The sequence below is a fragment of the Lampetra fluviatilis genome, chromosome 38, assembly GCF_964198595.1.
Source record: "Lampetra fluviatilis chromosome 38, kcLamFluv1.1, whole genome shotgun sequence".
NCBI classification, from domain to species: Eukaryota; Metazoa; Chordata; class Hyperoartia; order Petromyzontiformes; family Petromyzontidae; genus Lampetra; species Lampetra fluviatilis.
The window spans coordinates 4,216,227-4,242,587 of record NC_136312.1 but is presented as its reverse complement, the minus strand read 5'-3'; the positions used below and the strand labels follow the sequence as shown (position 1 = coordinate 4,242,587).

The 26,361-nt window shown below is 55.2% G+C and overlaps 1 protein-coding gene across 1 annotated transcript in view; it reads right to left on the bottom strand.

Moving 5' to 3' along the window:
• LOC144945679 (stabilin-2-like) overlaps positions 1-26,361 on the bottom strand; it is a 106,241-nt gene that overhangs the window by 35,998 nt on the left and 43,882 nt on the right. Inside the window, exons 30-47 of the mRNA XM_078874246.1 lie at positions 25,746-25,857; positions 23,641-23,718; positions 22,407-22,502; positions 21,353-21,457; positions 20,075-20,206; positions 18,733-18,861; positions 17,231-17,316; positions 14,419-14,527; positions 12,728-12,941; positions 10,086-10,181; positions 8,800-8,845; positions 7,680-7,762; positions 6,855-6,980; positions 6,198-6,271; positions 5,405-5,479; positions 3,943-4,062; positions 2,411-2,458; positions 567-650 (exon numbers count right to left, since the gene is read on the bottom strand). Coding sequence (XP_078730372.1) covers positions 567-650; positions 2,411-2,458; positions 3,943-4,062; positions 5,405-5,479; positions 6,198-6,271; positions 6,855-6,980; positions 7,680-7,762; positions 8,800-8,845; positions 10,086-10,181; positions 12,728-12,941; positions 14,419-14,527; positions 17,231-17,316; positions 18,733-18,861; positions 20,075-20,206; positions 21,353-21,457; positions 22,407-22,502; positions 23,641-23,718; positions 25,746-25,857 — 1,813 coding nt within the window. The remainder of the gene's footprint in view (positions 1-566; positions 651-2,410; positions 2,459-3,942; positions 4,063-5,404; positions 5,480-6,197; positions 6,272-6,854; positions 6,981-7,679; positions 7,763-8,799; positions 8,846-10,085; positions 10,182-12,727; positions 12,942-14,418; positions 14,528-17,230; positions 17,317-18,732; positions 18,862-20,074; positions 20,207-21,352; positions 21,458-22,406; positions 22,503-23,640; positions 23,719-25,745; positions 25,858-26,361) is intronic.

Below are 26,361 nucleotides of genomic sequence, written 5' to 3'. Positions count from 1 at the left end.
GAGCATGGTGGTGAGCGTGGTGGTGTGGTGAGCATGGTGGTGAGCGTGGTGGTGAGTGGTAGTGTAGTGAGCATGGTGGTGAGCGTGGTGGTGTGGTGAGCATGGTGGTGAGCGTGGTGGTGAGTGGTAGTGTAGTGAGCGTGGTGGTGTGGTGAGCGTGGTGGTGAGTGGTAGTGTAGTGAGCGTGGTGGTGTGGTGAGCGTGGTGGTGGTTAGCGTGGTGGTGAGTGGTAGTGTGGTGAGCGTGGTGGTGTGGTGAGCGTGGTGGTGAGCGTGGTGGTGAGCGATAGTGTGGTGAGCGTGGTGGTGAGCGTGGTGGTGGTGGTGAGCGTGGTGGTGAGCGTGGTGGTGGTGAGCGTGGTGGTGGTGAGCGTGGTGGTGGTGAGCGTGGTGGTGGTGAGCGTGGTGGTGGTGAGCGTGGTGGTGGTGTGCGTGGTGGTGTGGTGAGTGGTAGTGTAGTGAACGTGGTGGTGAGCGTGGTGGTAAGCGTGGTGGTGGTGAGCGTGGTGGTGGTGAGCGTGGTGGTGGTGAGCGTGGTGGTGGTGAGCGTGGTGGTGGTGAGGAGACCTTCTTGTCCCTCTTGAAGGCCGCGTTTGTCGGCACGAAGACGGTGAAGGGGCCCGGCCCAGCCAGCTCCGCCATCTTGTTCCTCTGGACACATGGGGATGGGCGAGACCACATCACATGTCATCAACATCATCAACATCATCAACATCATCAACATCATCATCAACATCATCATCAACATCATCAACATCATCAACATCACCACCATCATCATCACCATCATCAACATCATCATCACCACCATCGTCATCAACATCATCAACATCATCAACATCACCAGCATCATCATCACCACCATCGTCATCAACATCATCATCATCAACATCACCACATGTCATTAACATCATCAACATCACCAGCATCATCATAACCACATGTCATCAACAACATCACCATCACCAGCATCATCATCACCACCACCATCATGAACATCATCATCACCACCATCGTCATCAACATCATCAACATCATCAACATCACCAGCATCATCATCACCACATGTCATCAACAACATCACCATCACCAGCATCATCATCACCACCATCATCATCGACATAATCAACATCACCACCATCATAATCACCACATGTCATCAACATCATCAACATCACCATCATCATCACCACCACCATCATCAACATCATCAACATCATCAACATCACCACCATCATCATCACCACATGTCATCAACATCATCAACATCACCAGCATCATCATCACCACCACCATCATCAACATCACCAGCATCATCATCACCACCACCATCATCAACATCACCAGCATCATCATCACACCACCATCATCAACATCATCATCAACATAATCAACATCATCCACCATCATCATCACCACCATAATCAACATCATCATCAACATCATCAACATCACCAGCATCATCATCACCACCACCATCAACATCATCATCACCAGCATCATCAACATCATCATCAACATAATCAACATCACCACCATCAACATCATCATCAACATCACCACCATCATCAACATCATCAACATCACCAGCATCATCATCACCACCACCATCATCAACATCATCATCAACATAATCAACATCACCACCATCATCATCAACATCATCAACATAATCAACATCACCACCATCATCATCAACATCACCACCATCATCAACATCACCCCCATCATCAACATCAACATCACCACTATCATCAACATCAACACCATCACCACCATCATCACCACCACCATCATCACCACCACCACCATCATCATCAACATCACCAGCATCATCAACATCATCACCATCACCACCAATCATCAACATCATCACCACCACCATCATGAACATCATCACCAACATCATCAACATCACCACCAACATCACCACCAACATCGCCATCAACATCACAATGATCAGCAACATCACCATCAACTTTCACATCAACATCATCAGCACACACACACCCACGTTCCTATGCCACTGAGCTCCTGCACTCCCATGCTGCCATGTGTCTCCGTGTCCCCGTGTCTCCGTGTCCCCGTGTCTCCGTGTCCCCGTGTCCCCGTGTCTCCGTGTCTCCGTGTCTCCGTGTCCCCGTGTCTCCGTGTCCCCGTGTCTCCGCGTCCCCGCGTCTCCGTGTCTCCGTGTCCCCGTGTCCCCGTGTCTCCGTGTCCCTGCGTCCTCATGTCTCTGTCCCCACCACCCTGTCTGCCCATGTCCCCGTGTCCCTACGTCCCTGGCTGCCCCCGTGTCGTCTCCATGTGGGTGGGGCGTGGGAGGGTGCACTGTGGGTGGGGGCACTGTGGAGGGGGGGGCTTTGTGGGGGGGGGGGTGCTCTGTTGGGGGGGGGAGGGGCTACACTCACCTGCAGCTGGAGGAAGAACCCCCCGGTCTCGGAGTGGATGGAGAGCTCCTGCGGAGCGGGGAGACGGACGCGGCTCAGCGACTCGCACGGCGTCACCGTCGTCGTCAGTCTCAACATCGTCGTGCGATCATCCATCAATGTCGTGTGAACATCACCACCATCGTCGTGTCGTCACGATCACGAGATCATCATCATGTGATCTCGTGATCGTATCATCGTGGTGATCATCGTAATCATCGTGCAACGATTATCATCATCGTGATCGCGAGATCATTATCATCGCCAAAGTGTGATCATCGTTACCCTTTCATCTGGCTACAAAACTGACACCTTTTTTTACGAGGAGTCATGTTTGCATAGACCACAATACCTGCAGTCATAATGCAAACAAAAAACATAACTCTGATAATGTATGCACTGTTCTTGAAGTTGATTGGTCCACACCCTAGCTCTCATACTCTGATGGTGCATTGTCTTTGAGTTGTGCGCCTTTTGGCGTCATCTGGTCCAACACCAATGGAGACTAGGCTCTAAGGAAAGCTGTCTCGGGTGTGGACCAATCAACTTCAAGGACAGTGCATACATTATCAGAGTTATGTTTTTTGTTTGCATTATGACTGCAGGTATTGTGGTCTATGCAAACATGACTCCTTGTAAAGAAACGTGTCAGTTTTGTTGCCAGATAAAAGGGTAAAAACCCAATTATCATATTTTTTTACTGGCAAATGAGGTTCCAATGGTGATTATGACATCATCGTCACGTGATCGTGTAACATCATCGTCGTCGCTGTCACGTGATCATCATCGCTCCAACCTCTTCCAAGACGTCTGTCCAGCGTTGGAAGAGGAGGCCAAAAACACCCTCCTGGACGAGGAGCTCTCCCTATCAGCTCCATCTGGTGAACCACTTCACCACAAGGAGCCACGGTGGCTAGGAGATGTTAACTACCTCGTCTGGTGTGCAGGATGTCGTGGGTTCGATCACAACCGTGACGCCTGCTGTTGTATATTTGGAGTTTGCGTGTCTCTTTCATCATCATCATCACGGTGGCTAGGAGATTTTAACTACCTCGCCTGGTGTACAGGAGGTCGTGGGTTCGATCCCATCCCTGACGCCTGCTGCTGTATATTTGGAGTTTGCGTGTCTCTCTCTCTCATCATCATCACGGTGGCTATGAGATGTTAAATACCTCGCCTGGTCTACAGGAGGTCGTGGGTTCGATCGCGACCCTGACGCCTGCTGCTGTGTATTTGGAGTTTGCGTGTCTCTCTCGCGTGGATTTTCGTCCGGGTCCTCCGGGGTTTCCCTCCACGATAATAATCAACACCATCACGCGTTTAGAGTATTTGACTCTTAGGAATTCTCCGCGCGATGATCATGAGCCACTACGTTGAGCTGTCATTTGCGATGGCTGCATAGCAGCGCGGCGGGGCCTTACCCGATAAAATAAAAATGTTTTTTTTTAATGAGTTTACTTCCGCCATCAGCGGCGCGGGCCTCTGGCACTTGCAGGGCTGCGCATTTAGCTCACCTGGAAGACGGTGCCCCGGCAGGTGTAGCCGTCGCCCACGTAGCTCGGGTTGCAGGTGCACGTGCTGGTCCCGGGGCCCGTGTGGTTGCATTTGCCATAGAGGCTGCAGCCGCCATTGCCCTGTCACATGGATACAGGTGGGGGGGGGGGGGGGGCGATCGTGAGGTGCGGGGGGGGGCAGTTGTTCGAGGCAGTGTTGGGGTTCGTGGTAATGGTGACGATTCTAGATTTGAAGCTTTCGTGACTGCAAGGATTCATACTCTTAGGTTTTTTCGGTAAAGTCACGTGGGTGAAAAAAATGTCTTCCGCCGATGCCGATCATTGCTACAACGCTGTGGGCTCTCATGATATTGTCTTTTCCGAGACCAAGGTGCTCTGCAAACCTTCTGGCTACCATCAAAGGTTTGTCCACGAAGCCATCCAGATATACAAACACAGACATAACTTCAACCGTGATGATGGGTACAAATTGAGCAATCATTGGAAAGATGCTATTAACCACGTAAAAAATATTTAACTACGCATATTTGTACCATCTTATTTGACGGGTAGTCGTCTATTTTACCGAGTTGTTGACATCCCCAGCATTTAACAGTGCTGCTATTTTTGGTTTTGGCAGCCAACATCGGCCGTAACCCCTGTGGAGGTTCATCTTCTTGGTTCTTTCGGTAAAGTCACGTAGAAGGGAAGGAATAAAATAATAAAAATAAAACATAATAAAATAATTATCACGACGTTTCGGCCACAACGCAAGCAGCCGTCCTCAGGTGAAGAAACAGGTCTGTCTGAATGACACGCCCCAGGCTTGGAGTGTCTATTTAAGCTAGGTTGGAGCGGGAAGGTGCGCCTTAACAAAATAATTTGCATATCAATAGGAATTTAGCATATTTATGGCAAATGCAGATATGGGATTAGTACTACTTGTGAAGTGCGTAGGAGGTGGGAAGGGGGTTTAAAATCATTATGCCCGTGCATTATGCAGGATTAGCAGAATCAAAGGGAGGGGGTAGGAGTAGCATTAATGAAGTGAAGGAATGTTAATAGTATGTAGCTGCAGTAACCGTGGAGGTTCTTCACTTGTACCTTCCCTTCTAGCCCCGCCCACCTTCCCTTCTAGCCCCGCCCACCTTCCCTTCTAGCCCCGCCCCACCTTCCCAGTCCCCAACTGCCACATTTAGATAAGCTCCTCCCCCCTCCCCTTAACCAGTATATAAGAGCTTGTCTCTTGGATTTCTCTTCACTTGATACAGTAAATTTTAGCTGTGACGGTCCCACCTGAAGACGGAGACTTGTGTTGCCTCCGAAACGTCGTGATTTAATTGAGTTATTTTCATTTATTATTATTTTATTTTTATTATTATTTTTACCTACGTGACTTTACCGAAAAAACCTCAGAGTAGTAATGGTGACGGTTGGGTTAGGGCCGGAGTAATGGCGGCGGTTGCCGTGGCGACGGGCGTACCACGCGGCACGGGTTGATGGACTCGCAAGATGATTTCCCATCTCCCTGGAAACCGCGCAGGCAGTTGCACACGCCCTACACACACACACACAAGGCAAAGATCCCCCGTATAGCCTTAACATATCTTGGGGGCAAGTGCTGTTAACAGGTACCTACGATAGCTGCCTTTCTCTCCCTGCTGGCGATGTGTATTACACACCGCACCAGGTATCCATTTACCTAGATAATTGTCACCGGCTTTAGCCCTGAGCGGGAATTGAACTCAGGTCGCTGGGTTTGTAGCGCACCTGCGATAACTACTGCGCCACCACTCATAAATATAGAGACAAAGTTCCCCCATGTAGCATTTAACAGACTGTGCGCTACGAACCCGGCGAACCCGAGTTCAATTCCCGCTCACGGCCAGGACCAGTGAAGAATATCTTAACCGGTCCTGGGCCTCCCCCTAGGTCGACTCAGCCGCAAACGAGTACCTGGCGCGGTGTGTAGTAAACATCGCCACTGGGGAGGCAAAGGCGGCCGGGTGTGGTGGCTGTCCACCCCACCCACCCCCTCGTGTGCCGTGCCGGCCTTCATAGGCGCTCGCTGTTAGTGAGCGCCTATGAAGCCTGTCCAAGGCTCACCGACAAACACAGACACACACAGACGCACACAGACACACACACACACAGACACACACACAGACACACACAGATACACAGACACACACACAGACACAGACACACACAGGCACACACAGACACACAGACACACACACAGACACACACACACACACCCTGCTCTGGAGTCTGACCTTGTTGGGCCCAATGCGCGTGCACTCTGCGTTGGCGTGGCACCCGCCGTTGTTTTCCAGGCACGGATCAATTTCTGTCCCACGCGCACCACACAACAAACGCAAGGACCCCCCGCCCCAATATAGCCATCAACAGACTCTCAGGGGCAAGGGCTGCAATTGTACGTGATGGTGTGCATGCGCGCGTGTGTGCATCTTAAAGTGCACCTAGCCTGGCACAAGCGCCGCGGTGGCGTCGCCGCCACTTAGCGGCGAATGGCGGTTGCTATTGTGCATCTGTACGTGTGTGTGTGTGTGCGCGCGTACCTCTGTTAGGTATGTGTGTGTGTGTGCATCTTCACGTGTGTGTGCGTGCGTACCTCTGTGCATGTGTGTGTCCACGTGTACCTGTGTGTGTGCGCGCGTGTACCTCTGTGTGTGTGTACCTCTGTGTGTGTGTACCTTTGTGTGTGTGTGCGCGCGTACCTCTGTGCGTGTGTGTGTACCTCTCTGCGTGTGTGCGTGTGTGTACCTCTGTGTGTGCGTGCGTGCGTGTGTGCATGTGTGCGTGTGTGTACCTCTGTGTGTGCGTGCGTGTGTGCGTGCGTGTGTATGTGCATGTTTGTACCTCTGTGCGTGCGTGCGTGTGTGCGTGCGTGCGTGTGTGTGCGTGCGTGCCTTCACAGATGACTCCATCCCCAGTGAATCCCTGCATGCAGGTGCAGATGCGAAGGCCGGGCTGGGTGCGGGTGCACGAAGCGAACACCGAACAGCCCCCGTTGTCTCTCTCGCACGCGTTCACCGCTACGGGGCGGGGGGGGGCGGGGGGGTTACACGGACAAAGACCCCCCACCGTGTCGCAGGCTGTTGGGGCAAGTGATGTTTCGCGAGTGGCACTTATGAAGGCCGGAACGGCACACGAGGGGGTGGGTGGCCAGCACCATGCCCGGCCGCCTTTGTCTCCCCAGTGGCGATGTTTACATACCATGGCACCAGGTACTCATTTTGAGGCTGAGTCGAACTAGGGGAGGCCCGTGACCGGTTCAGATAATCGTCACTGGGTGTTGGCCGTGAGCAGGAATTGAACCCGGGACGCCGGGTTCGTAGTGCTGGTAATGTTGATGGTGATGTCATTGGCGATTTTGATGGTCCTGTTGTCAGTGACTGATGATGAAGGTTCCGATGTTGATATTGATGGTGCTGATGTCGGTGATGTTGATGGTGCTCATGTCAGTGTTGGTGATGTTGATGCTGATGGTCCTGGTGTCAGTGTTGCCGATGTTGATGTCGATGGCGAGGTTGCTGGTGATGTTGATGGCCCTGGTGTGAGTGATGTCGATGGCGATGTTGATGGTCATGGCCCTGGTATCAGCGCTGGCGATGTTGACGGTGCTGATGTCAGTGACGTTGATGGCGATGTTGACGGTGCTGATGACAGTGATGGCGATGTTGATGGTGCTGATGTCAGTGACGTTGATGGCGATGGCGAGCGCTGCTCCCTACCCGTGCAGTCGCTGCCGTTCCCCGTGAACCCCGCGGCACAAACGCACGACGGGACGCCACCCACAGCAGCACCAGCCACACAGCTGATGGGGGGGGGGGTCATGAGGTCAATGGGTCAGAGGTCACGGACTCGGAGGAAGAGAGGGGACAGCTTGTGTCGAGCAGTGGTTTTCAACCGGGGGTACGCGGCAATGTCCCAGGCGGTACGTGAAGAGGCGATTGTAAATGTGTGACATCAGCTCCTACGTGAGAGTCACTGGTGCATAGTCACGTGTGAATCTGCCGAGATAAATTAACTACGGTAACATTTAAACCCATTTGCGTACCCGTCAACCCATTATCAGTGCCCTACCTTATCACAGAACAATTCAGACCTTATTGGTCACCACGTGCCCTTATAAATCTCAACGTTCAACCTACAAAGTCCCATCGCAAGGCGAGAAACACAAATAGACAAAATACGTTTTTTGCCCGTATTGAAACGGCTGCACGCCTTACGGACCTCAATTCCCCTGTACAAGAATACGGGGTAACCCGTATGGGTTGACACGGTATGCGCATAGTAACCTGGAACGAGATGAGACCTTTCTAAACTCACTTATCGTCAACAGTGCGGGTTTCCAAGAGTAACCAGCCAGCGCGTGCCGGGCGGCCGCTGACATTATTTTTATTCGCTTGGACATGACCAGCTAGTCGGAATAATAGCTCGCAAAATGGACAATTCGTGAACACATCGATGTTAATTTGGAGCTTTCGTGACTGCAGGAATTACTCTTTGGTTCTTTCGGTAAAGTCACGTATAAAGAGAAAATAATAAATTAAATAATTGCAACACAAGCAATCATCATCGGGTATAAATGAAATAGCAACAAAAATCTAACCAGAAAACTATAGACAGACATATAAGCATACAGATATCACCAAGATACATAGAGAGAGAGTAACACACAGGCACAGAGAGGGAGATCGTCTCTGTGGCGAGGCCTTAAATAGACAGAGGGGGGCGGAGAGAGGGAGGGGTGACATCGATGTTCATTATTCACACATTAATTTCTCAGAACCCACGTGGGGCTCAGGCAAGGCGCGCGGGTGACTGTGTGTGTGTGTGTGGAGGGCCTACTTGGCACTGGAGTGGCACGTCTTGTTGCAAAGGTCATCTTTTATTCCTGCAATGAAAGCGTGGAATCGCCCTTAATCATCATCGAGGGTCAGGGTCTATTCACTGCTGGATGAAAGCTTACCCGACCCAAACCATCATCAGCCGTGATGGTCTATGCGCTGTTTGATCATTGCCACCGGATTATCATCATCATCGCCATTAGCATCAGAATGATCTCGATTTGAAGTTTTCGTGACTGCAGGGATCCATACTCTTTGGTTCTTTCGGTAAAGTCACGTAGGTAGAAAATAAATTAATTCACGACGTTTCGATTGCAACACAAGCAATCATCATCAGGTGGGAAAACCACAGCAAGATTTATTTTTTTTCATAATTTTCATCGTAATTATCTGTCACCGATTGCCATTGCTTCTCAGTAACCCAGCAAATCCACACGGGACTGGAAACCCCGGGGTGGAAGAGCCCGTGGCCTCCTCAACCTGGAGCCACGTGAAAGGGCTGGAGGTCATGGGTCAAGGGGTCAAGGGGTCAAGGAGGTCAAGGTGTGGCGTAGCTAAAACTCCAAACAATGTTTTATTTCACCAGGTAAGGCCCACTGAGCTATGTAGCTCTTTTATCAGAAGCGACCTGGATTTCACAAATAATAGCCCAACGAAGTGGCTTGTCATCATCACGTGGACATTTATAGCAGTGGCCAAATATCACACGTAGCCTTTCGCGACCAATATTATTCATAATCAACGTTTTTGGGTTTAGATCGCGTTATTTATAAATGTGTCGTAACCCTCCAGCACCCTTCAACACACCGGTGGGCTAAAGCAGTGAACTATTTGTCTTTTGTCAACGTGACACTTTTTTGCTGATTGGCCGTGTCGGGTGGTGGAGGGTTACGACACTATTTATAAATAACGCGATCTATACCCAAAAAGTTGATTATGAGTGGCGAAATACTCGAAACTCGCGATGTTGATTCTAAATGCAGAGGGAAAAACCGGAGGACCAGAGAAAAATCCACGGGACGACGAGGAGAGAGAGAGAGACACGCAAACTCCAAATACGCAACAGGCGTCAGGGTCGGGATCGAACCCACGACCTCCTGTATACCAGGCGAGGTAGTAAACATCTCCTAGCCACCGCGGGCGCCCTAGGGAGCCAGAGCCGCAGAAGGTGGACAGGGGGCAGAGGGCCCCCCATTTCACTCCTCGGTTCCGGGGGGCTCCGTGCAAACCGCGCCCCCTGCGCCACCGGGGTGAGGGGGTCAAGAGGTCGGGTCGTGGGTCACCCACGCTCGTCGCAGCGGATTCCACGCCAGCCCACGGCGCAGGCGCAGCTCCCGTCGCCCTGCTCGCCGTCCCGGCAGCGCCCGTTGACGCACGCACAGTCTGCACGCGGCGCACGCACGCCAGTGTGAGTGTGCGCGCCAGTGTGAGTGTGCGCGCCAGTGTGAGTGTGCGCGCCAGTGTGAGTGTGCGCGCCAGTGTGAGTGTGCGCGCCAGTGTGAGTGTGCGCGCCAGTGTGAGTGTGCGCGCCAGTGTGAGTGTGCGCGCCAGTGTGAGTGTGCGCGCCAGTGTGAGTGTGCGCGCCAGTGTGAGTGTGCGCGCCAGTGTGAGTGTGCGCGCCAGTGTGAGTGTGCGCGCCAGTGTGAGTGTGCGCGCCAGTGTGAGTGTGCGCGCCAGTGTGAGTGTGCGCGCCAGTGTGAGTGTGCGCGCCAGTGTGAGTGTGCGCGCCAGTGTGAGTGTGCGCGCCAGTGTGAGTGTGCGCGCCAGTGTGAGTGTGCGCGCCAGTGTGAGTGTGCGCGCCAGTGTGAGTGTGCGCGCCAGTGTGAGTGTGCGCGCCAGTGTGAGTGTGCGCGCCAGTGTGAGTGTGCGCGCCAGTGTGAGTGTGCGCGCCAGTGTGAGTGTGCGCGCCAGTGTGAGTGTGCGCGCCAGTGTGAGTGTGCGCGCCAGTGTGAGTGTGCGCGCCAGTGTGAGTGTGCGCGCCAGTGTGAGTGTGCGCGCCAGTGTGAGTGTGCGCGCCAGTGTGAGTGTGCGCGCCAGTGTGAGTGTGCGCGCCAGTGTGAGTGTGCGCGCCAGTGTGAGTGTGCGCGCCAGTGTGAGTGTGCGCGCCAGTGTGAGTGTGCGCGCCAGTGTGAGTGTGCGCGCCAGTGTGAGTGTGCGCGCCAGTGTGAGTGTGCGCGCCAGTGTGAGTGTGCGCGCCAGTGTGAGTGTGCGCGCCAGTGTGAGTGTGCGCGCCAGTGTGAGTGTGCGCGCCAGTGTGAGTGTGCGCGCCAGTGTGAGTGTGCGCGCCAGTGTGAGTGTGCGCGCCAGTGTGAGTGTGCGCGCCAGTGTGAGTGTGCGCGCCAGTGTGAGTGTGCGCGCCAGTGTGAGTGTGCGCGCCAGTGTGAGTGTGCGCGCCAGTGTGAGTGTGCGCGCCAGTGTGAGTGTGCGCGCCAGTGTGAGTGTGCGCGCCAGTGTGAGTGTGCGCGCCAGTGTGAGTGTGCGCGCCAGTGTGAGTGTGCGCGCCAGTGTGAGTGTGCGCGCCAGTGTGAGTGTGCGCGCCAGTGTGAGTGTGCGCGCCAGTGTGAGTGTGCGCGCCAGTGTGAGTGTGCGCGCCAGTGTGAGTGTGCGCGCCAGTGTGAGTGTGCGCGCCAGTGTGAGTGTGCGCGCCAGTGTGAGTGTGCGCGCCAGTGTGAGTGTGCGCGCCAGTGTGAGTGTGCGCGCCAGTGTGAGTGCGCGCGCCAGTGTGAGTGCGCGCGCCAGTGTGAGTGTGCGCGCCAGTGTGAGTGTGCGCGCCAGTGTGAGTGTGCGCGCCAGTGTGAGTGTGCGCGCCAGTGTGAGTGTGCGCGCCAGTGTGAGTGTGCGCGCCAGTGTGAGTGTGCGCGCCAGTGTGAGTGTGCGCGCCAGTGTGAGTGTGCGCGCCAGTGTGAGTGTGCGCGCCAGTGTGAGTGCGCGCGCCAGTGTGAGTGTGCGCGCCAGTGTGAGTGTGCGCGCCAGTGTGAGTGTGCGCGCCAGTGTGAGTGTGCGCGCCAGTGTGAGTGTGCGCGCCAGTGTGAGTGTGCGCGCCAGTGTGAGTGTGCGCGCCAGTGTGAGTGCGCGCGCCAGTGTGAGTGTGCGCGCCAGTGTGAGTGTGCGCGCCAGTGTGAGTGTGCGCGCCAGTGTGAGTGTGCGCGCCAGTGTGAGTGTGCGCGCCAGTGTGAGTGTGCGCGCCAGTGTGAGTGTGCGCGCCAGTGTGAGTGTGCGCGCCAGTGTGAGTGTGCGCGCCAGTGTGAGTGTGCGCGCCAGTGTGAGTGTGCGCGCCAGTGTGAGTGCGCGCGCCAGTGTGAGTGTGCGCGCCAGTGTGAGTGTGCGCGCGATGTCGCTGCACTAGGAACCCAGGTCGCCGGGTTGAGAGTGCAGCGCAACGGACTACTGAGTGCGAGCGGTTAACAGAAGCGCACACGCCAGAGCGCCGTGCCAGATCACAGACTTGCATAATACACACACACACCACACAACCATCACACACATAACATGCACGTCCCACACGCACACATATCACACCCCCACCACACACATCACACACGCGCCCATCACACACGCGCACACACATCACACACGCGCCCATCACACACACGCACACATATCACACCCCCACCACACACATCACACACGCGCCCATCACACACGCGCACACACATCACACACGCGCCCATCACACACACGCACACATCACATCACACACGCGCCCATCACACACGCACCCATCACACACGCACACATCACACACATCACACCCCCACCACACACATCACACACGCACTCATCACACACACACACATCACCCATCACACACACGCACCCATCACACACACACACATCACCCATCACACACACGCACCCATCACACACACACACACATCACACCGCCCCCCCCACCCCCGGCACCGCAGTGCGGCGGTGGGAGTGGTCACCTTGCAGGCAGCTGTGGCCGAACTTGCCGGGCTCGCACTGCTGGCACGCGCGCCCCGTGTAGCCCTCCTGGCACGCGCACGCGCCCGTGCCGTTCAGCCCGTCGCTGCAGATCCCGTGGCCCCCGCACGCCCCGCCCCCCTCGCCCCCCGCCTCCACCTGGCCCGGGCACGCGGCACACGGGGGCCCGAAGAAGCCCTCGCAGCAGTCGGCCGTCTACGCGGAGGGGGAGGGGGGGGGATTGGGGGGCAGAGCAGAGGTCGCAAACGGGTTTTGATTCCTTACCCGTACCCGTACCCGGCCGCACCAGGGTCGCAAACGGGTACCCGTACCCGGCCGGGTATCGGGTACCCGTTCCCTACCCGTACCCTACCCGAAATGAGTGACAAACGGTGACTCACCAGTGACTCACGGCCGACCCGTACCCGTACCCGGCCGCACCAGGGTTGAAAACGGGTACCCGTACCCGTACCCGGCCGGGTACGGGTAGCCGGGTATCGGGTAGGGTACGGGTATCGGGTACCCGGTTGGGACCTCTGGGGCAGAGGTACGTCGTCTGTGCGTGCACATGGCCTGGCACAAGCGTCGTGGTGACGTCACCGCCACTTAGTGGCGGTTGTTGTTGTTGTTGTTTGCTGAACTTGTGTTGTGGAGGCAAAGGGAGTGTGTGTGTGTGTGTGCGTGCGTGTGTGTGCGTGTGTGTGTGTGTGCCTGGGTATTTTGTACCATCGGACACTCCACCCCCACAACTCCCAATCGGTGATGGGGCAGTAGTGGAGAGAGTGGAGAGTTTCCCATACCTGGGCAGTGTGCTCATGACCGGCTCCGGTTTGACAGCAGAGGTCTCACTCCGAATCAGTCGAGCGGCAATATCTTTTCATCGGTTGCGTAACGCTGTGTGGAAGCTACCTGGTCTGTCGCTCCGCACGAAGCTTCAGGTCTTCTCGGCCACGGTCATTCCCTCCCTTCTCTAAGCTTGCGAAACGTTGACCCCCCTAATGGAGCATCCTCGCCCGTTGGAAACATTTAGGCTGGCCTGCCTATGATCCATCCTGGGTTTAACCAGGCTGGATTGTGTGAGGAGCTCAAAAATCCTTGAAAGATCTGGGCAAAGTCCCATCGGTGAGCTCCTCCGGCAGGCAAGGCTGCGTTGGCTGGGTCATGTAGCCCGCATGCCCAGCCACCGCATGCCTAAACAGCTTTTGTTCGGCCGGATCGAGGGGGCTAAACGGGCGCGGTACGGGCTAGAGAAGAGATGGAGTGATGTGGTACAGGAGGACGTGGAGCTGAGTGGACTTGCCGATGACTGGTACCAGCGGTGTCAAGATTGTCCTCTGTGGAGGAGGCTCGTGAAGGACGCTACTGGGCAGTTGGAGGCAGTCGTCCTCCAACAACAACAGAGTGTAGAGGAGCGACGCTCACAACAACGATCGGAGCGCCGGGCGGATAAAGCACAGTAAGTTGGCACAGCGGGGCGCACAGGTGATGCATCCATCGGTCAGCCCAGTCGGTCAACCCATGGCACCCGGGTCTGTCCTGTAACTTCCTACCAGCAGCGAGCCACCGAGACCCTCACGTGGCCTCGAAGGGCGCACCTAGCCTGGCACAAGAGCCGTGGTGACGTCACCGCCACTCAGCGCTGCTGTTGTTGTAGTTGTTGGTGTTGTTGCTGTTGTTGGTGGTGGCCACTCACGATGACGGTGCGTGCACAGTTGGAGCGGCAGCCCAGGAACATCTGCCGGCGGCCCAGGAAGTAGCGGAGGTAGATGCAGTTCGACTTGCGGCGCGGGGCCCGGACCCTCCTGCACACGAGCGGGTGAACACGTGTGGGTGGACAACACGTGGGTGAACACGTGTGGGTGAACAACACGTGGGTGAACAACACGTGGGTGAACACGTGTGGGTGAACAACACGTGGGTGAACACGTGTGGGTGGACAACACGTGGGTGAACACGTGTGGGTGAACAACACGTGGGTGAACACGTGTGGGTGGACAACACGTGGGTGAACACGTGTGGGTGGACAACACGTGGGTGAACACGTGTGGGTGGACAACACGTGGGTGAACACGTGTGGGTGAACAACACGTGCTTGAACACGTGTGGGTGGACAACACGTGGGTGAACACGTGTGGGTGAACAACACGTGGGTGAGCACGTGTGGGTGGACAACACATGGGTGAGCACGTGTGGGTGAACAACACGTGGGTGAGCACGTGTGGGTGGACAACACGTGGGTGAGCACGTGTGGGTGAGCACGTGTGGGTGAACTGGTGCGTGGGTGAACACGTGGGTGAACAACACGTGGGTGAAGATGCGCGGGTGAACGCACCGGTGCACGGATGAACACGGGTGAACACATGGGTGAACAACACATGGGTGAAGACGCGTGGGTGAGCACGTGTGGGTGAACAAACTGGTGTGTGGGTGAACACGTGGGTGGACAACACGTAGGTGAACGCACCGGTGTGCGGGTGAACACATGGGTGAACACATGGGTGAACAGATGGGTGAACACATGGGTGAACAGATGGGTGAACACATGGGTGAACACAGGGGTGAACAGATGGGTGAACACATGGGTGAACACATGGGTTGAACAGAAGGGAGAATAGATGGGTGAACACATGGGTGAACAGATGGGTGAACACATGGGTGAACAGATGGGTGAACACATGGGTGAACACATGGGTGAACACGTGGGTGAACACGTGGGTGAACACATGGGTGAACACGTGGGTGAACACATGGGTGAACAGATGGGTGAACACATGGGTGAACACATGGGTGAACACATGGGTGAACACATGGGTGAACAGATGGGTGAACACAGGGGTGAACAGATGGGTGAACACATGGGTGAACACATGGGTGAACACGTGGGTGAACACGTGTGGGTGAACAACACGTGGGTGAACACGTGTGGGTGGACAACACGTGGGTGAACACGTGTGGGTGAACAACACGTGGGTGAACACGTGTGGGTGGACAACACGTGGGTGAACACGTGTGGGTGGACAACACGTGGGTGAACACGTGTGGGTGGACAACACGTGGGTGAACACGTGTGGGTGAACAACACGTGCTTGAACACGTGTGGGTGGACAACACGTGGGTGAACACGTGTGGGTGAACAACACGTGGGTGAGCACGTGTGGGTGGACAACACATGGGTGAGCACGTGTGGGTGAACAACACGTGGGTGAGCACGTGTGGGTGGACAACACGTGGGTGAGCACGTGTGGGTGAACAACACGTGGGTGAACACGTGTGGGTGAGCACGTGTGGGTGAACTGGTGCGTGGGTGAACAACACGTGGGTGAAGATGCGCGGGTGAACGCACCGGTGCACGGATGAACACGGGTGAACACATGGGTGAACAACACATGGGTGAAGACGCGTGGGTGAGCACGTGTGGGTGAACAAACTGGTGTGTGGGTGAACACGTGGGTGGACAACACGTAGGTGAACGCACCGGTGTGCGGGTGAACACATGGGTGAACACATGGGTGAACACATGGGTGAACACATGGGTGAACAGATGGGTGAACACATGGGTGAACACAGGGGTGAACACATGGGTGAACACATGGGTTGAACAGAAGGGAGAATAGATGGGTGAACACATGGGTGAACAGATGGGTGAACACATGGGTGAACACATGGGTGAACAGAGGGGTGAACAGATGGGTGAACACATGGGTGAACACAGGGGTGAACAGATGGGTGAACACATGGGTGAACACATGGGTGAACAGATGGGTGAACACATGGGTGAACACAGGGGTGAACAGATGGGTGAACACATGGGTTGAACAGAAGGGAGAATAGATGGGTGAACACATGGGTGAACAGAGGGGTGAACAGATGGGTGAACACATGGGTGAACAGATGGGTGAACACATGGGTGAACACATGGGTGAACACGTAGGTGAACACATGGGTCAATACATGGGTGAACACATGGGTGAACAATACATGGGTGAACACATGGGTGAACACATGGGTGAACACATGGGTGAACAGATGGGTGAACACATGGGTGAACACATGGGTGAACACGTGGGTGAACACATGGGTGAACACATGGGTGAACACGTGGGTGAACACATGGGTGAACAATACATGGGTGAACACATGGGTGAACACATGGGTGAACACATGGGTGAACACATGGGTGAACAACACATGGGTGAACACGTGGGTGAACACATGGGTGAACACATGGGTGAACAATACATGGGTGAACACATGGGTGAACACGTGGGTGAACACATGGGTGAACACATGGGTGAACACATGGGTGAACAACACATGGGTGAACACGTGGGTGAACACATGGGTGAACACATGGGTGAACAACACATGGGTGAACACATGGGTGAACACGTGGGTGAACACATGGGTGAACAATACATGGGTGAACACATGGGTGAACACATGGGTGAACACATGGGTGAACAACACATGGGTGAACACGTGGGTGAACAACAAATTGACTGAACGAGTGTGCGGGTGTGCAGGCAGCACTCACCACGGGCACCGTGCCAACAGGGCAGTCGGGCTTGAACTGGCAGCTCGAGCATTTGCCCTGAGATGGAAATACGGGGTCAGGGGTCACACGGGGTCAGGGGCCACACGGGGTCAGGGGTCACACGGGGTCAGGGGTCACACGGGGTCAGGGGCCACACGGGGTCAGGGGCCACACGGGGTCAGGGGTCACACGGGGTCATGCGGTCACGAGGTCAGAATCAACAGTGTCAAGGTTGCAAGGTTATCAATTTCGTGTAACCAGGTGACACCAGGGACAGAATCTCCTCACGAGACGTGGGGCGTGAGTCTGCCGCCAGTAGCAAGGTGGGGCCCACGAGTGCCGCTCTGTGCGATCCCAACGGGGCGACGTGTGCGGGTAATATTGTGATTGGTAAGAAGTTTCACCTTGACGAGCAAAGTGAGCGAGGGTGAGTGACTGAGTGAGGGTGAGCGAGTGAGGGTGAGCGAGTGAGGGTGAGTGAGCGAGTGAGGGTGAGTGAGCGAGTGTGAGTGAGCGAGTGAGGGTGAGCGAGTGAGCGAGGGTGAGCGAGTGAAAGAGGGTGAGCGAGTGAGCGAGGGTGAGCGAGTGAGGGTGAGCGAGTGAGGGTGAGTGAGCGAGTGAGGGTGAGTGCACGAGGGTGAGTGAGGGTGAGCGAGCGAGTGAGGGTGAGCGCACGAGGGTGAGCGAGCGAGGGTGAGTGAGCGAGCGAGGGTGAGCGAGCGAGTGAGGGTGAGTGAGCTTGTGAGGGTGAGCGAGCGAGGGTGAGCGAGTGAGGGTGAGCGAGCGAAGGTGAGCGAGTGAGGGTGAGCGAGCGAGGGAGGGTGAGCGAGCGAGTGAGGGTGAGCGAGTGAGGGTGAGCGAGCGAGCGAGTGAGGGTGAGTGAGCAAGCGAGAGAGGGTGAGCGAGTGAGGGTGAGCGAGAGAGGGTGAGCGAGTGAGGGTGAGTGAGCAAGCGAGAGAGGGTGAGCGAGTGAGGGTGAGCGAGAGAGGGTGAGCGAGTGAGGGTGAGCGAGAGAGGGTGAGCGAGTGAGGGTGAGTGAGCAAGCGAGAGAGGGTGAGCGAGTGAGGGTGAGCGAGAGAGGGTGAGCGAGTGAGGGTGAGCGAGTGAGGGTGAGCGAGCGAGCGAGTGAGGGTGAGCGAGCGAGTGAGGGTGAGCTAGTGAGGGTGAGTGAGGGTGAGTGAGGGTGAGCGAGCGAGCGAGTGAGGGTGAGCGAGCGAGCGAGTGAGGGTGAGCTAGTGAGGGTGAGTGAGGGTGAGTGAGGGTGAGCGAGCGAGCGAGTGAGGGTGAGCGAGCGAGCGAGTGAGGGTGAGTGAGCAAGCGAGAGAGGGTGAGCGAGTGAGGGTGAGCGAGCGAGGGTGAGCGAGTGAGGGTGAGCGAGTGAGGGTGAGCGAGCGAGCGAGTGAGGGTGAGCGAGGGTGAGCGAGTGAGGGTGAGCTAGTGAGGGTGAGTGAGGGTGAGTGAGGGTGAGCGCACCAGAGTGACCGTGGTCTCGTTGGTGTCACAGCGGTTGTGCAGCGCGTGTAGCACGCGCGCCACTCCGTGCACCACGCCGCGGTCCGTCTCCACGTCCGCATTGTCCACCACCACGTTGTTCACCAGCAGCTGAGACGCAACAGCATCGTCCGGCATCGTCATCATCAGCATCGTCGTCATCATCGTCGTCGTCATCATCATCATCGTTATCATCGTCGTCATCGTCGTCATCATGATCGTCATCATCGTCATCATTGTTGTCGTCATCGTCATCATCATCATCGTCGTCGTCATCATCATCGTCATCATCGTCATCGTCATCATCATCATCGTCGTCATTGTCGTCATCGTCATCATCATCATCGTCGTCGTCATCATCATCATCATCGTCATCATCGTCGTCATTGTCGTCATCATCATGATCGTCATCATCGTCATCATTGTTGTCATCATCATCGTCATCATCATCGTCGTCGTCATCATCATCGTCATCATCGTCATCATCGTCATCATCGTCGTCATTGTCGTCATCATCATCATGATCATCGTCATCGGTGTCGTCATCGTCGTCATCATCATTGTCGTCGTCGTCGTTATTGTCGTCATCATCATGATCGTCATCGTCGTCATCATCATCGTCATCGTCGTCATTGTCGTCATCATCATCATGATCGTCATCGTCGTCATCATCATCGTCGTCATCGTCATGATCATAATCATCATGATCGTCGTCATCGTTATCATCATCGTCATCATCGTCGTCATCGTCGTCATCATGATCGTCATCATCGTCATCATTGTTGTCGTCATCGTCATCATCATCATCGTCGTCATCATCATCGTCATCATCGTCATCGTCATCATCATCATCGTCGTCATTGTCGTCATCGTCATCATCATCATCGTCGTCGTCATCATCATCATCATCGTCATCATCGTCGTCATTGTCGTCATCATCATGATCGTCATCATCGTCATCATTGTTGTCATCATCATCGTCATCATCATCGTCGTCGTCATCATCATCGTCATCATCGTCATCATCGTCATCATCGTCGTCATTGTCGTCATCATCATCATGATCATCGTCATCGGTGTCGTCATCGTCGTCATCATCATTGTCGTCGTCGTCGTTATTGTCGTCATCATCATGATCGTCATCGTCGTCATCATCATCGTCATCGTCGTCATTGTCGTCATCATCATCATGATCGTCATCGTCGTCATCATCATCGTCGTCATCGTCATGATCATAATCATCATGATCGTCGTCATCGTTATCATCATCGTCATCATCATCGTCGTCGTCGTCATCGTGTGCTCTCCGAGTGCAGCTCCGTGCCTGCCCGTCGTGCGAGAAGAACCCCAGCTGGTAGGAGGCGCCCAGCATCGTGGGGCGGTGCATGCCGGGCCGCAGGTCCCGCGCCATCAGCTTCTCTCCCAGGATCACGTGGTACATCACCTGCTCGTCATTCTGCACACGCACAAGAGACAAAGGTAATCCGTGTAGCCTCAGCAGACTTTTGGGGCAAGTGCGGTGAGCGAGCACGGCACACGATGGGTCGGCCTTGGGGAGAACCCGGGACCGGTTCAGATAATCGTCACCGGTGGTGGCCGTGAGCGGGAATCGAACTCGGGTCGCCGGGTTCATAGCGCAGCGTAGCGCTAACCGCTACACCACCGCTCCCCGCATACTGCACACACACACACACACACAGACAAAGGTCCCCCATGCAGCCTTTTGCAGATTGCTGGGGCAAGTGCCGTTGGCAAGTACGACATGTGAAGACCGGCATGGCACACCTGTGAGCGGGTGGTGTGTCTTCACAGTGCTGCTGTTTACACGTCCACACACACACACTCACGCACTCCACGTGCATATTCGCACACATGCACGTAGACATTCATGGCTGGAGTCTAGACTGTATGTATGTTGAACTTCTTTTGCACCGTACGTAGCCAACCGTGCTAAATCGGCGGTGCAGGGCAAGGACAACAAACTAACACAACAAGGAGTTCTAACGAAATTAGTTTTCAATCTCGATGATTGTTTAAAAGTGCATAGCTCCCAGTGGCTTCCTGATATGGGAAGGAAGAGAGCGTTCCAGACGGCCGCAGCGGCTCATTTGAAAGCGCCACGCGATGCGGTGACCACCGTCTTTGTTCGACGGCCAGCCAAACGCCGCTGCTGCTGCTGCTGCGAGGATGAGCGGAGTCCGCGTGGTGATGGTTTATAGCTCCTTAACGAGACCAGCCAGGTGATGATTGTGGTTCATCTGCGGCAAGCAACTTTGTGTGCGTGATGAGCGCGACCTTTTCACGAATTGGTTCGGCAACCGGAAGCCAACGCAGCCCGGCGAGCACCGGACGGACACGGTGGGATCTTGCGGTGGCCCGTCACGACGCGTGCCGGAGAATGTTGCGCGCGCCGCAGATTGGCGATGCTTTTGCCAGACGTCCCGTAGAGCAGTGACTTGCAATGATAGTGTCAGGGCTGGCGAGAGGTGCCCCGGGTAAGTGGGCTGGTGTGAAAATAGGGTCAGGGCTTAAGGTTGGGTGGGTGGGGGTATGGGGGGGGGGGTTAAAGGGGGGGGGGGGGGTGGGGGCTAGTGGGAGGTACCGGGTGCGTGGGTCGCTCTTTGCGGAACTGGTCCATGGCCTCCTGGCTGGGAGCAAACACCGTGTAGGCCTCGGACCGCTCGACCCGCCCGATCAGCTCGTACTCCTGGTGAGCACAGGGGGTGAGCGAGCACGGGGGTGAGCGGGCCAGTGGGTGAGTGACTCGGTGAGCGAGTGAGTTTAAGTGAGTGGGTGAGTGATTGTGTGAGTGAATGAGTGAGTGGGTGAGTGGGTGGATGAGTGAGTGGGTGGATGAGTGAGTGGGTGGGTGGGTGAGTGCGTGATTGGGTGAGTGAATGAATGAGTGAGCGAGTGAGTGAGTGGGTGGGCGGGTAAGTGAGTGAGTGGCTGAGTGGGTGAGTGATCGGGTGAGTGGGTGGGTGGGTGGTTGGGTGAGTGAGTGGGTGGTTGAGTGAGTAGGTGGGTGGGTGGGTGAGTGAGTGGAGGGTGGGTGGGTGAGTGAGAGTAGGGTGGGTGGGTGGGTGAGTGAGTGGGTGAGTGGATGGGTGAGTGGGTGGATGGGTGGGTGGATGAGTGGGTGGGTGGGTGGGTGAGTGAGTGGGTGGGTGAGTGGGTGGGTGTGTGCGTGACTGGGTGAGTGGTGGGTGAGTGAGTGGATGGGTGGGTGAGTGAGTGAGTGGGTGGGTGGGTGAGTGGGTGGGTGGGTGTGTGCATGATTGGGTGAGTGGATGGGTGGGTGAATGGGTGGATGGGTGGGTGGATGAGTGGGTGGGTGGGTGGGTGAGTGAGTGGGTGGGTGGGTGAGTGGGTGGGTGTGTGCGTGATTGGGTGAGTGGTGGGTGAGTGAGTGGATGGGTGGGTGAGTGAGTGAGCGAGTGGGTGGTGAGTGAGTGGGTGGATGGGTGAGAGAGTGGGTGAGTGAGTGAGTGGGTGGGTGGGTGGGTGAGAGAGTGGGTGAGTGAGTGGGTGGGTGGGTGAGTGAGTGGGTGAGTGAATGGGTGAGTGGGTGGATGAGTGAGTGGGTGAGTGGGTGAGTGAGTGAGTGGTGGGTGAGTGGTTGGGTGAGTGAGTGAGTGAGTGGGTGGGTGAGTGACCGTGAGGAGCTCCTGGAACGTGCTGTATTGAGGCATCTGTCCGAGCCGCGTGTGGAGATCGGGGAGATTCTGAATGTTGCGTGACGGCTGCACCATCTGACACGACAGCCACAACAACAACCACAACAACCACAACAACCACAACAATCACAACAATCACAATCACCACACAAATAACCACGTGTAGCCTGTAACAGACTGTTTGGGCAAGTGCTGTTAGCGAGTAGCACCTATGAAGGCCGGTTTGGCACACGAGGTGGTGGATGGCGAGTACCACGCCCGGCCGCCTTTGTCTCTCCAGGTGTGATGTTAACACATCCCATCAGGTACTCATTTGAGGCCGAGTCGACCTAGGGGAGGCCCAGAACCGGGTCAGATAACCGTCACCGGTGTTGGTGGCCGTGAGCGGGAATCGAACTGGGGTCGCCGGGTTCGTAGGGCAGTATAGCGCTACCTACTACACTACACACCAGAGGTGTGGACTCGAGTCATGTGACTTGGACTCGAGTCAGACTCGAGTCATGAATTTGATGACTTGCGACTCGACTTGGACTTGCATAACAATGACTTTGTCCCACCTATGAGATGTGGACTCGAGTCATGTGACTTGGACTCGAGTCAGACTCGAGTCATGAATTTGATGACTTGCGACTCGACTTGGACTTGCATAACAATGACTTTGTCCCACCTCTGCTACACACACACAGAGACACGTGTGTGTGTGTAGCGCTACCTACTACACTACACACAGAGACACGTGTGTGTGTAGTGTAGCGCTAACCGCTACACTACACACACACAGAGACACGTGTGTGTGTAGCACTAACCGCTACACTACACTCTGTGTGTGTGTGTAGCGCTAACCGCTACACACACACACAGACACGTGTCAGTGTGTGTGTGTAGCGCTAACCGCTACACTACACACACACAGAGACACGTGTGTGTGTCTCTGTGTGTGTCTGGAACCTCATGCTTATTCCAAGCCTGCACAGTCACCCCTGCTATGAGAGCGGTGGGTTCCCCTCTTCATTTACGAACGCGATTGTCGCTGGCAATCAGAGCCCGTCCCTAGGGGTACACGGCGGTGATCGCAGGTGGTGATCGCGGGCGGTGATCGCGGGCGGTGATCGCGGGCGGTGATCGCAGGCGGTGAGCGCAGGCGGTGAGCGCAGGCGGTGAGTGCAGGTGGTGAGTGTAAGTGGTGAGTTCAGGTATTGAACGGGATGCTCACCCGGTCGATGACGTGGACGATGCCGTTCGACGCCATCACATCGGAGGCCACCACCATCGCATCCCCGATGGTCAAATTCTGCGACGGGAGAACACACGGCGCTCGCGTCACGGGGACGGTGACGAGTCCTAGGGCTCGTGGTCAGGAGGGTCCTGCCGCTCCTGCCGCTACACTGGAGGCGTTCATCCGTCAGATGTTTTCAGCTCAACTAATGACGAGTCGTACGCATATCATTAGGGGCCGTCCATAAATGACGTCACGCGATTTTGGACGATTTTTGACCCCCCCCACCTCGTCACACGGCGTCACAAAAAGTCAGACCCCCCCCTCAAATATGACGTCACAAAGCTCTGCCCCCCCCCCCCAAAATAAATGAAACATGCTTCAAATCGCTTTAAACTATTGTCATTGTAGTGCGTATTTAATGTGGCGCTGCACTCTGATGTTGTAGGAGAAAACATTTATTAAAAAGTATATTTAATTAAGTAGAACGTCTCGATTTAAAGCTTTCGTGACTGCAGGGATTAATCTTCTTGGTTCTTTCGGTAAAGTCACGTAGAAGGGAAATAATAAAATAATAAAAAATAAAACATAATAAAATTATTCTCACCACGTTGTCTTTCTGACAGACCTGGTCTTCACCTGAGGACGGCTGCTTGCGTTGTGGCCGAAACGTCGTGAGAATTATTTTATTATGTTTTATTTTTATTATTTTATTATTTCCATTCTACGTGACTTTACCGAAAGAACCAAGAAGATAAGTAGAACGTGTTGTCTATATTTATTTAAAGTTGCATATTTTGATGTGACGTCACATTTCTCAACCCCCCCCCTCTCGTCACACATCGTCACAAATGTCTGACCCCCCCCCCCCATGTGCGTGACGTCATTTATGGACGGCCCCTAATTATTGTCGTCGTCGTCGTCGTCGTTCACGTGGGGGAGAAAACCGGAGCACCCGCAGAAAACCTCCCGCGCCTTGCGCGAGGGGGCAACACTCTATTCCCGTCCAGATGGGACAGATGGAGATTAGTCCACACCGCGACGTGACGCCTTCTCCTGACCGAGCCAGGGCCACGGCTCCTCCTGGACGCCCACCCACGGGTGTAAGAAGAAGAAGTAGAAGCGAGTTTCACAACACCGTCTTTGTGTGATCCACCAACCCTCGCGGCCACGTGCAGCAGCGTAGCCACCGCCGCCAGCACTGCGTGGCTCAAGGCATTCATGAGGACTGAGACAAAGACCCCCCCCCCCCACCACAGTCTACACAGGCTGTTGGGGCAAGTGCCGTTAGTCAGTAGCACCTATGAAGGCCGGAATGGCGTACGAAGGGGTGGTGTGGTCCGCCCATGCAAATCTGGCTGTGACGGTCCCACCTGATGACGGAGACTTGTGTTGCCTCCGAAACGTCGTGATTTTTTTTTTTTTTTCATTTTTTACCTACGTGACGTTACCGAAAGAACTAAGAATATGATGTTTACACGCCCAGGGAAGGCACAGAATCGGTTCCGATGATCGCCGTTGATGTTAGCCGTGAGCGCGAATCGAACTCGGGTCGCCCCCGTGTAGCCTTCTAACGCACGCCTAGTCGTCGTGGGTGGCGTGGCCGGGTCTGTCCGGGTCAGCAAACCCAGCACACCACATCCAGTATATTTCTCTCTATAGCCGCGGCTGCCGGCTGTCACGTGCCACATACGGGGCGTCACGGTGGCTAGATGTTAACTACCTCGCCTGGTACACGGGAGGTCGTGGGTTCAATCCCAACCCTGACACACGTGGTCTTCAGGATTTTTCTCCGGATCCTCCAAGTTTTTCCCTCCACATCTAGAAACACGCTTTTAGAGTATTTGGCTGCTATAAACGTACACATCACGTCGCTTCGCTGAGCTATCGCTTGTGGCCAGGTCGCTTCTGAAAATAGCTACATAGCTCGGTGGGCCTTAAAGGGTAAAATAAACACAAAATTGCAAGTCATTAACTCTACGGTCCACTGCCAACGGCACGGGAAAAATACCGCTCTGGCCGAAGGGGTCAGAGGTCAGGGGTCAGGGCTCGGTGGGTCGGGGCGGTAAGAGTCGGGGTAGGGGGGGGGGCTAGGGTGGCACCGTGCTGGAGCGGCCGATGAGTAGCGTGGTGCCGGGCTGCAGCGTGGGCAGCCGAGTGCTGCCCCGCGACTCCAACTCCTGCAGGGAGAACCTGCCGGGCAGCACGTGCATCCTGCACGCCGCGCGTGGGGGAGGGCAAAGGTCAAGACCCCCCGCCCCCGCACCGCCCCTTCCCCGCGTAGCGTTTAACCGCAACGTCGGGGCGAGTGGGTGGTGTGGCCTAAAGCCATGTCCGGGGCCGCCTTTGTCTCCCTCCCCAGTGGTGATGTTTTTCCACAATGCATCAGGTACAAATGTATGGGCTGAGTCGACCTAGGTGAGGCCCAGGACCCCCAGCGATGTTGGACGTTCGTAGCGCAGCGCGTTAACCACTCCACTACTGCTCCACACAAAGACAAAGATCTCCCGCCCCACCATTGGAACCTCATTTGCCAGTAAAATAAATTATAATAGTTTTTTTACCCTTCTATCTGGCAACAAAACTGACACCTTTTTTTACAAGGAGTCATGTTTGCATAGACCAAAATACCTGCAGTCATAATGCAAACAAAAAACACAACTCTGATAATGTATGCACTGTCCTTGAAGTTGATTGGTCCACACCCGAGACAGCTTT